This window comes from Arvicola amphibius, chromosome 6, assembly GCF_903992535.2.
Source record: "Arvicola amphibius chromosome 6, mArvAmp1.2, whole genome shotgun sequence".
Lineage (NCBI taxonomy): Eukaryota > Metazoa > Chordata > Mammalia > Rodentia > Cricetidae > Arvicola > Arvicola amphibius.
The window spans coordinates 18,547,091-18,561,385 of NC_052052.2; the positions used below are offsets into that span (position 1 = coordinate 18,547,091).

The 14,295-nt window shown below is 51.3% G+C and overlaps 1 protein-coding gene across 1 annotated transcript in view; it reads right to left on the reverse strand.

Moving 5' to 3' along the window:
* The window catches only part of Crybg2 (crystallin beta-gamma domain containing 2), a 29,353-nt gene continuing 15,058 nt past the window's right edge, over positions 1–14,295 (reverse strand). The window contains exons 8-22 of the mRNA XM_038333791.1: positions 11,791–11,930; positions 10,516–10,642; positions 10,187–10,222; positions 9,747–9,883; positions 9,482–9,608; positions 9,068–9,207; positions 8,853–8,979; positions 8,425–8,457; positions 8,204–8,316; positions 4,651–4,780; positions 3,236–3,375; positions 2,827–2,950; positions 1,099–1,257; positions 278–437; positions 1–187 (exon numbers count right to left, since the gene is read on the reverse strand). Coding sequence (XP_038189719.1) covers positions 99–187; positions 278–437; positions 1,099–1,257; positions 2,827–2,950; positions 3,236–3,375; positions 4,651–4,780; positions 8,204–8,316; positions 8,425–8,457; positions 8,853–8,979; positions 9,068–9,207; positions 9,482–9,608; positions 9,747–9,883; positions 10,187–10,222; positions 10,516–10,642; positions 11,791–11,930 — 1,782 coding nt within the window. The 3' untranslated portion in view covers positions 1–98. The remainder of the gene's footprint in view (positions 188–277; positions 438–1,098; positions 1,258–2,826; positions 2,951–3,235; positions 3,376–4,650; positions 4,781–8,203; positions 8,317–8,424; positions 8,458–8,852; positions 8,980–9,067; positions 9,208–9,481; positions 9,609–9,746; positions 9,884–10,186; positions 10,223–10,515; positions 10,643–11,790; positions 11,931–14,295) is intronic.

Sequence of the window (14,295 nt, forward strand, 5' to 3'; positions counted from 1 at the left end):
GGCAGCGCGACAGAAAATAGCTGATGTTACAGCAAAAGATCTATAAAAAACATTTCATCCCAGCAAAAGCTTCCAGCAAGAAACGGGATGAAACTGGTTCAAAGTATGTAGACAGTCCAGATCTGGGAAGGCCTGTCCTTGGTTGGTTCCCAGAGCACCACGTGGTCCCGGTCATAACCTCGGCCACCTGAGGGGGAGATTCAGAGGTGGTCAGGGTGCTGGAGCCAGCACTGTCTCCAGTCCCCTTGGGTGCCCTCCCCTCCTCAACTTATGTTACCCTTCACGTCGAGGATCTGGCCTTCAAACATCTGGCTGCAGATGTGACCCAATTCACTGATGCTCCAAGTTTGGCGTGGTAGTCGGCTCTCGGCCCAAAGTACTACTTTGGAGCCTGGGCTTGGAGGTCCAATCACCTGTAGGCTCATGGTGGGGGCCACCTGAGGCCCCAGAAGATCATTAGACATTGCATTCCCCACAGTAAATCTCCCAAGCTCAAGCTATCCTTCACACCCTGGATTTTTGTTGCTTGTTTTGTCTTTGAGACAGTGTCTCACTATGTAGCCTTGACTGGCCTGGAGCTTATTATATAGACCAGGCTGGCCTGAAGCTTCCAGACATCCAACTGCTTCTGCCTCCTGAGTGCTGGGATTGAAGGCATGTGCCACCATACCCAGCTCATAAGCTGGTTTTGAATGCTGGCTATTATAATTGTAGCCCTAGGCAAGTCTCTTTATCCTTTTTAGATTTACTTATTTTATGAGGGTTTTTCCTGAATGTAAATCTGTGCACCACATATTTGCCTGGTGCCCACAGAGGTCAGAAGAGGGTATCAGATCCCCTGGAAATGGAGCTAGGGATAGCTATGAGGCATCGTTTTTGTGCTGGGACCTGAACCCAGGTCCTCTGCAAAAACAAGTGCTTTTAGCTGCTATGTCATTTCTCCAGCCCCAAATACTGGTTTTTGGAAGGTTTACCATGAGAAAAATAAGAGGCCGCATTCTCTACTTCCTCCAGGCATCTTGGATCTAACTTGGCAGGGACTTCTTAAAGTAAGGTGGTAAACCCAGAGCTCAGCAGAGCCGGCTCCGGAGTCTTTACCTGGTTCTTCAGCAGTCCTTCTTCATAGTACCAGACACAGCTGCCCCCAGCTCGGGGCTCAGAGACGACCACACGGCCTGCTTTCATGTCCTCCACGCGGTCAGGCACTGCCAGGAACCCCCCTAGCGCCGCATTCCAGAGGCGGAAGTAGGCTCGGCGCTGCAGACAAGGCGAGGCTGAGAGTCTGCAGCCAGGGGTGCCCACCACCCTCAACCCTGGGCCCTCTAGAAGACCCACACCCCCAAACCCTCCTTGCCTCCAAACTTTTCCTGACCCTGCTTCTAAATCACACCTTCTTTATATACCCATCCTGAGGCATAGCACATGTGCACAGTTCTGTGACCATAGATACCTACACATGTATCTAGGGTTCCTGGCTGATATACCCACAGTCCACAAGGTGGCACAGTTTACAGAAAGCACAAACAATTCTACAGGTCCATGCAGTCATCACATTCCCACACCATAATCGACACAAAGATCCCCCTAGTCCATTCAGTACTAAGTACCTATGCTTGCTACAGGTACAGCTAATCGTAATAATACAAATGCACACATGCACACATACATATACACATGTGAGCGCTTGCGCACACACTCGAGAAATGCATGCATGCATACATGCTAAAGCTAAAGAGAAATGCAGTGGCACTAGATAGCCAGAGATCGGAACGGGCTCAGCCAGCTTCGGCAGGGCCTTCATTAGAGGTGACAGTCATGGAAACAACGAGGAAAGCCCTAGGTATCATCTATGAGTGCTTCCCACTAGCGTGTCACCCAAGGGTTCTGCAGTCATGGGCCCTCAACCAAGTCAGGACTGTTCCCATTCCCTCAGTTTATAGATGAGGAAACAGCCAAGCACGATGGCGCACACCTTTAATCCCAGCACTCAGGAGGCAGAGGCCCGCGGGTCTCTGTGAGTTTGGGGCTAGCCTGGTCTACATAGAGAGTTCCAGGCCGGCCAGAATTATGAAGACATAATGATTCCCTGCTTTAATATATAGGTGTACACATACATACACACACACACACACACACACACACACACACACACGCACAGAAACCAAGATCCCTGAGGGCAGCGCTTGACCAAGATTGAAAATAAACTCCTTGCCCACTTCCCTGGGCCTTTATTTCCCCCACTGCCATGAGAGTCTATGAACAAAGAGACTACACACATGCCCTTGTACATGGATGTATATATTCATTCACAAGGCTATTGGGCAGAGGTGTGAGCAGGCACACATACACATACCCATGTCCATACACACAAAAACATACAAATCATCTCCAGAGTATTTAGATGCATGACTTCAAATGATGTAGGCACAAACATACTCTTAGATGGGCACATGTATGTGTGTGTATACACACATACACGCAGGTTAGTACCCTAGCAATATATGTATGCGGAAATGAAGCCAACTTCTAGACAAGCAGGTACAGACATGCACCCCACGTGCAAGCTTCATGCTTCCCAAAGCCACGTGTGCCGACTGTTGGTATGTGGAGCGTGAGGTGATTCTCAGCTTTGGGAGAATAAGTCTGTTGTATACACTGTATAGTCTTTTAGGACAAACACAAAGTTGATTTAGTGGAGACTACTGGGATGACGATAGAGGAAGAAGCTAAGGACAAACTGTGGCAGAAGGGCACAAACGTCAAGCTTTGAAACACACAGATGTGGGACAGGCACACCCTGAGGTGCTCACGCTGACTGCTACCTACCTGTTTGATGGGGTAGAGGGAGCCTACCCTCTGGGTGCCGCTGTAGGTCAGCCAGTTGGTGATCTCGCAGCTACTTACTAGCCACTGTCGTCCCCGGAAGTCACTGTGCTCACACACCACCCAGCTGCACCCGGCAGATGCCAGAGACACAGAGGGACGCAGACAGACAGATAGACAGAGAGGACAAGGCACAGGTGTTAGAAGAACCTCAGCGTCCTCTTCCCTCACACAGGATGAGGGCCCTCTAGGGGAGGAGGAGGCTAATAAGCAGATTTGAGGTTTTCAGAACCCAGCATCCAACCAAACCCTGAGACCCTCAGTCCACACTGCTCCCTCCTTCCTGGCCTGGAGTGGGGTCCCCAGCCCACTACTCACCCAGTCCAGCTAGGAGCCCCGCCCCCACACTCACACGCCACCCTTGACGCGCACAGACAGCACGTGGTTGTTGAAGCCCTGGGCCTGTAGGCTTCGCACCTCCCCAGTCAACTCGATCTCCTTGCCCTCGAAGCACTCCAGGCCGAAGAGGGACAGGGAAGGCTCTGAAAAGTGCTGGAGCCAAAGAAAGAGAGATGAAGTCATGACCCGAGCCCAGCGCAGCTCTGTCTTACAGTCCCAACACCTGTGTCCAGACCTGCAGGCCTCCTAGTTTCTGAGGACACTTATGATCAGCAAGGTCCCCAGATTTTCAGTCCTAGCCTGTGACAGACTGGCACCAGCTCAGCTCAAAATCCTCTCTCTGAAACATTTCTTGCAGGGATTATCTTAATTGTGTTCTTGAACAGGGACCTACTAAATTGTTCAGACTAGACTGGAACTCACCGTGCAGCACAGGCCTTGGCTTCCTGAGTCCTGCGACTGCAGGTGTGTGCCACTGTGCCTGGCTCAGATAGCTCGCATGCCTAAGAACTAATGGCCAGGCTGGAAACATGGGGGCTCATTCGGCATCATCTCCCGTTGACGTCATCCCAATGATGAGAACTAATCATCACATCTATGAATAACTGCCCACTTTTATCTGTGGCTCACTGCAGGCCAGGTCCAGCACTTTGTCCAGTCTCATCCTAGCTCCTCACCGCCCCTAAGGGGCAGATGCTATCATGACCCCTGTTTGGCAGAGATGGCCCTGAGGCTGAAGAAGGTAAGACAGATGCCTTGAGGCCCCATATCTGCGCTCCTACCAGGCCTAAGTTAATTGTCCCCAGAGCCCAGTGTACTGGTGGGAAGGGGCTCAAGCTGTAGAGCCGGGCAGCCTGCGGGAACAGCTGCTGTCTGTCCCAGCTGTGCCACCTGGAGCCTCTGGGACTTAATTCCCACATCGAGTAATGACAAGGGGCCTCACAAGCTTTGGAAAGGGCCACCCAGCGAATGTCAGCACCACCCAGTCCAGCTCCCGGTCTCCACAGACACTGCCGCCATCGTAGTGTAGACGTGGCTTCTGCCAGGCTCCTCCCAGGAACAGCAGTCGCCTCCCCCTGCCTTGCCCCTCCCACCTCTCCTCTGCAGAGCCATCTTCCCAGAGGACCCTGATCGCCCTCTCTACACGGGCAAGACCTGGGCAAAAGCTGGCCCTGCCTCTAACTCTGAGTGTCAGCCTCTCCCATCCCAGCACTGCCTCTGGTCTGGATCCGCCACTCAGCACTGGCACCTTTATAGGTCCTGGGTCTAATTAAGTTTGGTGCCTCTGGACTATTTCAGCAAACGATCAATAAACGCCTGGTCAGTTGACCTGCTTTAGGAGCCTCAGAATTAAGGAGGAGTCTGGAAGGTGGTATGTGAGACAGGACTCTGCCTCTCTGGCTTCTCGGGACAGAATGGGAAACTCACCAAGGGAACCTTCCGGAGAGAGCCCAGGACCGTGGAGGCCAGGCAGCCCATAGCTGTGAGAGTCGGGAACTCTCCCTCTGACACAATGTGCTGCTCTGCCTCAAAGTTCTTCTCCTCAAACAGGACCCAGCTGGAAAGGAACAGATAAGGGAAGGTGGCACTAGAGCCCAGGTCACCTTACACCTGCCAGGAACCCTGAGAGTGCACAGTGCATGCAGACTTGACGGTGCTCCTCTAATCCAGAAGGAGTCCAGGGTGGACAGGCACTACAGCAGCAGGGACTGAGGTAGGGGAAAAGGAAGAAAGAAAGAAAAGAATAAAGCTAAAGGAACCGGGCACAGTGGTGCACGAAGGAAAGCAGAGGCAGGTCGATCTCTGCTTGTGAAGCCAGTCTGGTCTTACACAGCGAGCTCTGAGCCAGCCAGGCTACACAGTGAAGCCTTGTCTCAACAAAAACAGTCAGGCCGTGGTGGCGCACGCCTTTAATCCCAGCACTCAGGAGGCAGAGGCAGGTGGGTCTCTGTGAGTTTGAGGCCAGCATGGTCTACAAAGTGAGTTCCAAGACAGCCAGGGCTGTTACATAGAGAAACCATCTTGAAAAACCAACTAACCAAACAAACAAACAAACAAACATACAAACAAAAAAGCCAAAAACCTACTAAGTTCCTAGCCAACTGTGGTGTTTGTGTGTGTTCTCTAAAGTGAGGCCAGGCTGTGAGACACCTCCATCCCCATGTCTTCAGGTAGATAAATTCATTTAGTATATAAGCTTTGATTAGTGAAGCCGAGGTTTGTCTTCTGACTCAGGGCCTTAGCCATCAGGCCCAAACCAGTTGGCAAGCCTCCTTTCCCAAGCCTTCTTCCTCCTGCTTTCTTCTGCATACTGAACTGTATCTCATCAGGTAAAACTATTCAAGTTATTTGCATTAACTAATTACTTTATTTACTGGGATAGGGTCTCACTATGTAGCTCTGGCTGTCCTATACCTCACTTTGTCAATCAGGCTGGGCTCAAACTCAGTGACTCTGCCTCCTCAAGTGCTGGGATTAAAGGTATGCACTACCAAGCCGGGCGGTGGTGGCACACGCCTTTAATCCCAGCACTCGGGAGGCAGAGGCAGGCGGATCTCTGTGAGTTCGAGACCAGCCTGGTCTACAAGAGCTAGTTCCAGGACAGGCTCCAAAGCCACAGAGAAACCCTGTCTCGAAAAACCAAAAAAAAAAAAAAAAAAAAAAAAGGTATGCACTACCATGCGTGCTTATGAGCATGAATTTATAATCTTAAAAAGACTATAGAAAAAAAACAACAACAATGTAGAATTAGGACTTGGGTATGTAGCTCACTGGTAGGATGCATGCCTAGTATATATGAGGCCCTGGGATCAAACCTTATCCTTGCAAATAAACACATGAAGAGTTCCTAAAAATTAAAATATTAATCTAACTATATACCAGATTTGTAATATAATCACAGACAAAAATGATTGTTTCAAGGGCCAGAGAGATGGCTCAGAGGTTGAAAGCACCGGCTGCTCTTGCAGAGGATCTGGGTTTAGTTGTCAGCACCCACGGGGTGGCTCACAACTGCCTGTAATGCCAGTTCCAGGGCATCTGACACCCTTTTCTCATTCCCACAGACACTGCATGCACAGGGCACACATACATTAACATACCGGCAGGCAAAATATTCAAACACATAAAATAAAAACAGGTCTTCTTTTTCGGAGCTGAAGACCTAACCTGGGGCCTTGTGCTTACCACTGGCTAAATCTCCAAACCCCAAAATAAATCATTTTTAATAAGATTATTTTACACTTCTTTCAGATTTTCTTTTTCCCACAGGTTCCAGAGTGGCCTCAAGCTCACAACACAGGCAAAGGTGATCCCGGGCTCTTGCTTCCACTCTCCAAGTGCTGGGGTTAAAGTCATGTGTGACCACACCTACCTCCGCTTGTTTTGGCTTTGAGACTGGGTCTCAGAGCCCAGGCTGGCTTCACAGGCATGACCCTGCTACCTCAGCTCAGCCTCTAAGTGCCGGGGACTAAAGGGACACCCTACTATATGGGCCTCAAATTTCTTTAAAAGGTAGCTTTTTGACAAAAAGGGTTCCTTGCGGTTCTTTTTGTCCTAGATTCTTCTTACACCTACACAGTTTGAAACAGTCAAAAACCTACCTTTGAAAGAAATCTGAAGCCCATATAGTAGAACCACAAGGAACCCCCGTAGCGCTCAGTGGCTCCACTCTGGAGCAATAAGAACATTATAATTTTGAAGCACTTAGCATGCAGATTATAATGCATTATTGGAAGTACGGCCTTGTTGGAGAAAGTGTGTCACTGGGGAGTGGGCTTTGAGGTTTCAAAAGCTCAAACTAGGCCTAGTGGCTCACCGTCTCTTCCTGCTGCCTGTCAATCCAGATATAGAACTCTCAGCTCCCTCTCCAGCACTATGTCTGCCTGTGTGCTGCCATGCTTCCTGCCATGATGATACTAAACCTCTGAACTGTAAGCCAGACCCAATTAAATGTTTCCTTTATAAGATTTGCTACAGTCATAGTGTCTCTTCACAGCAATAGAAACCCTAACTATGACAGCCACCATGTGTATGCCTGGTGACCTCAGAGGTCAGAAGAGGGCATTGGGTCCCCTAGAAATGGAGTCACAGACATGCTAAAAACAGAACCCAGGTTCTCTACAATAGCAACAGTGCTCTTAACCACTTGAGCCATCTCTCCAGCCCCCATTTTTATCAATTTTAATTATGTATATAAATGTGGGGAAAGGAGGGAGGGGAATGAACATGTTAGTGCAGCTGCCTGAGGAGGCCAGAGGCCTCCAGTCTCCAGGAACTAGAGTTACAGATGGTTGTGAGCCACCAGACAAGGGTACTGGGAGTCAAACTTGGGTCCTCTGCAAATACAGCAAGTGCTCTTAACCAACGAGCCATCTCTCCAGCCCTGAAAGTTTCTGAAATTTTGGAAAGGAGTCAGCATGTCTTCGAGTATTTATGTGAGTGTGTGTGTGTACCACTGTACTCAGGTGAAGGTCAGAGGACTTTCAGAGTTCGATTCTCTCCTTCCACTCTGGGACAATCCTGAGGTTGAACTTAGGCAATCACACTTGCGTGGCAATGGCGTTGACTCACTGAGCCACCTCACCAGCCTCAGATTTCTTTAAGTACAGTTATAAACAGAACACATTTCTGCTGTTGTTTAAGACAGGGTCTCATGCAGCTCAGGCTGTCCTTGAACCCCAGATGTAACTGAACTAAGGTTAACTTTAAACTGACCTTCTTGCCTCTACCTCCCAAATGTTGAGATTGCAGGCATGTACCCTTTGTTCAGTTGGGATTCTCTCCAGTTATATTTTGTATTAAAATGTTATTCTATTTGTTTTAAAGTTGAATGACTCAGGACATAACAGTTAATCTTAAGGAAGAAAATCATCTGAAAGGTGGTATCCTTTGACTCCCACCCCCACTCACCTACCCCCTACCCCATCCCCATCCCCGGCCTCTCCCAGCACTCCGCGCTCCACCCCCTCCTCCTGCTCACCTGCCACCATGGACCCGGCATGACTGGGGATGGAAGGAAGCGGGCAGAGAGGCCTGGTCATCCTCAAAGGAAATGTGGTCGCCCAGGAAGTTGGGGCCTGAGAAAAGCTGAATCTGGAGACAGAGTGAAGGGTGAGGGGTGGGGCAGGAGGAAGGGCCAAAGGAAGAGAACTTTGCCCTCTTGTGAAGATCCCACCAGATCCCGCGCAGCCACCTCCTTACCTTCGAGACAAAGTGAAGATCTCTCTCTCCAACCTGCAGAGAGAGATCAACGCTGTGACTGAAGGATGAGGCCAGCCTCAAGCCTCGGACCCTGAACTTCAAAACCGTTGCTGCGGTCCAGCTGTCCAGCAGCTACAAGCTCCGCCTCTTCCAGATGCCCCGCCACCAAGAGCTCAGGACCTCCTCGCCCCGTCCCCTCTGCGTGACACAGCTTGTCCCTCCCACCACCTAGGTCAGTCCAGCAGGTCTAAGCCCACCCATCTCCACCCTCAATGCCCCTCCTACCCTCCTACCCCCTTCCCTCCCCGCCCCCTCCGGCCACGCCCATCCTCTGCCCAGCCTTGCTGTGCAGTCAAGGCTTGCCAGTATGGCCCCGCCCACCGTCTTGGCCCCGCCTCCGAGGCGACGCCCACCGCTCAGGCACACACCTGCACAACGGGCTGAAGGGAGCCAAGGGCGCTATTACCGGAGCCCCAGTCGTCGCAGTTGCGGTACACACCCTTCTCCAGGATGTACTGTTCGCCGGAGAAGCCCACCTGCTCGTAGGCCACCCACCTGCAGGAAGGGCGTGGCTTGGGTCGGCGAGGGCGGGGTCGGCACTGAGCCTGGGCCCGCCCTGTGCCTGGGGCGGGGATTTACTCACACGCCGCTGAGCACGTGGATGGCTTGCGTGCTGGGTCCGTGCTGCGCTAGCTCCACGTCTGGCAAAGCGGAACTCACCTCCACGTAGTGCCCCTGGAAGTCCGTATCCTCAAACAGCACCACGGCCGGGTCTCCAAAGTCCTGGGCCCCCAGAGACAGTCAGGTTTCTCCCGTACATTGATGCTAACCCGTGAGAGTGCCCAGAACTCAAGGAAGCCACCCACCCCGGGGATTAGGTGTGAGGTGCCGGTGTGTTCTGGGGAAGAGCCGCCAGAGGGAGAGAGACCAGCTTTAAGGTGGGTGAGGGGCACCATGCCAGGAAGAACAGGCAGAGGAGTGCAAATTTTTCCCTTAGATTGTGCTGGGGAAGGTGGGGTGTTGCCAGACAGAAAGATAGCCAATTGCTCCTACTCACCGTCCGGATGACCCGCAGGGAAGTCAGGACCTCATCATAGCCTCCCCAGTGTGACCAGTCAGCATATTCGCCCTCTTCCAGCAGGTACTGGTGGCCCCGGAATCCCTCCTTCTCGTAGCCTACCCAGCTGGGGGAAGGGAAAAAGGGAAAGATGAGCCATGAATAAGATAATACATGCTACACCAGACAGCCTAAGTCACTCTCCACCCTCAAGGGGAAAGCCTGTAGGGACAGGGCAGATAGGAGAAATCTTTTAAGTCCTCACCAGCCCCCAAGGATCCGCAGGGACCCCACAGAGGTCAGCTGGGGGCTCTGGCTATCCTCTGGCTGCCGAAGGTTGTAGATGTCTCTGCTCACTTCCCAGCTCTGCCCCTGAAAATCTGGGGCCTCATATACCACAGCCTGTAAGAAAGGATGTCAGGGTGTCGGGTGTCATCTGGACCAGACCCAGAGAGACTGGCTTTCTAGGAATGGCTCTACACAACACCAGCCTGAAGTCCCCCACCCTCTCTTCGAGCACTGTGGCCTGTCTGCTCTGACCTCTGACCCGATTCACACACCAAAGCCAGTGCCTAGTGAGTCCATCAGGCCTGCCCTTCTAGGCCCACCTTCTGCCCCCCACAGGGTCCTTATCTCCTGTCCAGGCTACAGTGACCACCCCTCAGATACACCAAATACCCTTTGACCCTGAGTCTGTCCCCTTACCTTAGGCTCCCCTGGCTTCTCCACACTCGGGCAGCCCTGCAAAGGAGACATGGCTGGAATGCTAGCCCAGAGGTGCACACAGATGAGGCTGGAGACTTAGGGTTTTCTCCATCCTAAGACTCCTAAAAATTGCAGGCCCGTATCTTCCCGCATCCCGCACCTTGGGCTAATCCCCCTTCTCCTCTAGTCCAGGTCCCAATAGGAGCTCTGGGGCACCGAGTCTCCAGGGAACTGATCTATGGTTACCCCCCATCTCCTGCCCACAGATTTGGAACCACCCCACAGGGGAGTATAGACAGGGTGGCTTGTAGGTGTCCCCCACTCCTTACCAGTTTCATGGGCTTTAGTGAACCTACACTGGGGCCTGATGTTCCCCAGGCCTCCAAGGTAGGGTGCTCTCCAGGCTCTAGGATATAGGGAGTGTCTTCAAAGAATGGTTTGGGGTACAGCAGCCACCTGGGGGGTACAGAAGAGAAGCCACTGAACTTGGGACATAGACATGGAATGATAGGGTAGGTTTAGAGGGGAAGAAGAGCTTTTGAGGGGGGCCTGCACAGCTATGTTAGAGAAGACATCCCAATCCTCCCTCCATTCTAGAACAGCCTGTCCTTAACCCCTTCCTGTGCCGGCCCTCTCCGTTACACACGTACCTGCTTCAAACCCCTACTCTAATTAGCCTCACAGGAAAGCCTAGCTACCCATAGGCCTGCAATCTTCCTCCCTTGGTGCCTCCTGTCTTCCAGTCACTGTTTATACTGTATACACTGGCCAGGCTGGATTTCTGTTGTCTGATCCAGGGGATGGGACCCAGGATCTCATGCTTGCTCAAAGTGTACACTCTACCACCGAATAACTCCTAGTCCAAGGCTAAGCTTGGGAGGTTTTTGTTTGTTTGTTTTTGAGACACAGTTCAAGGTGGCCTTGAAATTCCCGCAATCCTCCTGCCTCCACTTTCCAAGTGCTGGGATTACACACACGTGGAGATGTGGTCCTTTTCCAGCTCACTTTTCACATGACCTTCCCTCTTCCAGACTCCTCCTCCAGTTATACAGAGGACAGATACTTAAGCTTTCTGACGCCAGGGTTACAGAACATACAGAGACCATACCACTCTGCGTGTGCCAGACCACGTCAACAGAACATACAAATTCCTGTCCTCTTGTGGTTTAGCTTCTCGGCTAGCTCGTCCCAACTGAGGCACCACTTCCTCCAGGAAGGCTTCTTTGACTACACCTACCTCCACTTCAGCTGGTTGACTTTAGCATGTCCCTGTAACCCTGTGCCGCCCCCCCCTATTCCAGACCACTCTAGGTGCTACTGTTGGCTGTTTATATGCCTGTCCCCGCCAGAAGAGTAAGGGTTTTTGTTTTGTTTTTCTGTTTTTTTTCTGTTTGAGACCGTCTCACTCTGTAGACCAGGCTGGCCTAAAACTCATAGAGAGCCACCTGCCTCTGCCTCCCAAGTGCTGGGATTAAAGGCGTGCGTCACTGAATGCAGGCCTCAGACTGAATGCCTTTGAGAAGTGAACTGTCTACCCTGTCTGCTCTGTGTCCCCAGCTCTTGGTACAGTGAATATCCAGGGATCCCAGAATAGCCAGACTCACAGTCCTGCAGAGACAGTGGCAGATGCCACCTGTAGGGGTTTCTCTAGACCTTGAGAGTCTTTCAAGTCCCCCGTCAGCATCACTTGGTTGCCCTTGAGGCCCTCCTCAGAGAACAGGCTGATCCCGGGGGTGCAGTAGTCCTGCAGAGGGAGAAGGGGAGATGTTCAAGTGCAAACTTCAGGCTTCTCTGACCCACCTGTGTCCCAGGGCCTCCCGTCTGGCAGGGCTCCTGGGGGCTCTACAAAAGCCCCGCTGGTCGTGTTCTCAGAACCCAGAGAGAGTGTTCTCCACAAGGCCAGCCAGCCTAACCCTGGACCAAAGTTCTCACTGGTACCTTGTGGACTTCTGGAACCCAAGACCAAAGTCCCCAGAACCTGCAGAGTGTCAAGGCTGTCCCCTCTCTGGGTGGCTGACTTCCCACTTGCTGGAGGGAGCAAGATGGACACGCACTTCCTGATTCTGCTTTGATGGACAGTTCTGACCTCTGTCCAGACTGGCTTTTTGTTACTGTTCACGTGGGTGCTGTGTCTAGAATCCACACCCTTGCAAGGGCTAGGCAAGGTCTCCACCACACCCCATGCTTGCTCTAGGGTGGCTTTTTTCCTTTTCTCAAGGTTTCATATAGTCCAGGCTAGCCTCGAATTCACAAAGTAGCCAATGTTGCTCTTAAACTTTTTATTTTTAAATTAAATTTATTTGTTTGGTTTTTTTTGGGGGGGGGTGAGGGAACACAAGCATACCACAACATGTGTTTGTAGGTCAGAGGACAACTTGTTGGAATTGGTCCTCTCCTTTACCAGGTGGGTCCAGGAGATCAAACTCAAGATGTCAGTTCCGGTGACAAAGTCACTGAGTCATCTCAGCAGCCCCAACCTTCAGCTTCTTATTCCCCTGCCTCAACCTCCTGGACGCCAGGGTTACAGGCGCGTGGCACTATGTCTGGTTTTACATGGTGGTGGGAATCCAAACCAGGATTCACGTAGCTTGGCAAGCACTCTACCAAACGAGCCTGCTCGCCCACTCCATAGCCAGCCTGGTCTTGGCTGTCTCATGCCGCATGGCGGCAGGGTTTTGTGCGTTGTCTTTCTCCTTCACTGGGATCGCTTTTACTTGCTCACTCATTCATCAGATGATAAATCATCTGGATTGTGCTAAGGTCATATTCTACCTAAATGGGATCATTTAGTCCCTCAAGAGAAGTTCTCCATAGAAACATACAGGAAGGTGAAGCTCAGCAAAGCTAAGCAAACTTGCCCAGGATAACACATCAGAGAGCAGAGCCGAGAGCAGAGAAGGGTCATTTTGGTTTAATGTTGCAACCCAGCACCTCCCACATGCCTGGCACACAGTAGGTGCCAGCTCAGGGCTGAATGAATCAGATGGTCCCAGCACTGGGTAAACCTCACTTGTTTCCCTCCCGTGTCTCATACCCGCCTACACAGGGATGAATTCACTGAGTGTCTCGGCACGAACTGCCCACTAACACGTTTGTATCCGTAGAGCCTTTGACAACAGCCCTCCCTTTCTTCCAGCTCTCAACCTGTACTGGGTCCTCAGCTCTAGGACCTCATCACCCTTACCAGAGAGAGAACTCTGGGGTCAAGGGCTCATCTCACCAAAAACACTACTAGCTGGGTGCAACAGTGCATGCCTGGAATGCCAGCACCTAGGAGGTGAAGGCAGGAGGACCAGGATTTCAAGACTAGTCTCGACGACGACGTGATGGCTGTGAGGCTAGCCTAGGCTGACATCAGACCATGTGTTTAAAAGAAGAAAAATGTCGCCAGGCATGGTGGCTTATGCCTGTAAGCCTCTAAGCATAGCACTGGGGAGGCTGAGGCAGAAGGTTTGTTGCAAGTAAATGCTAGCTAAGTTTGGGCTCAGTGTGAGATCCTATCTCCAAAACAAAACAAAACAAAACAAAACAAAAACCCACAAACAAACCACCAAGGGTCTGATGGGTTTTATTCCTAGCATTGCTCTGCATCTCTCTAGGAATTGGAGTTGATATCATTTTGTCTTTGCTTTGTTTTTTTGGTTTTTCGAGACAGGGTTTCTCTGAAGCTTTGGAGCCTGTCCTGGAACTAGCTCTAGTAGACCAGGTTGGCTTTGAACTCACAGAGATCCACCTGCCTCTGCCTCCTGAGTGCTGGGATTAAAGGTGTGTGCCACCACCACTCATCTGAATATAATTTTGTCAAATTCAGTATCAGTAGTTTATAAAGTCATGCTATGAAAACAAACACAGGGCCTGGCACCTAGCCAGGATCCGAGAAATGTCTGTGGGGTTGGCAGGATGGCTCAGCATGTGAAGCCTCTTTCCAAGCCTGATGATTGGAGTTCACGCTCTGGGTCCCACATGAGGAAGGAGAGAACTGACCTTCTCAAGCTGTCCTTTGATTCATCCATGCTGGGGCATGTGGGTGTGTATACACACACACACATACACACACACACACACACACACACACACAAATTAATAAAACTTTTAATTAAAAACACCAC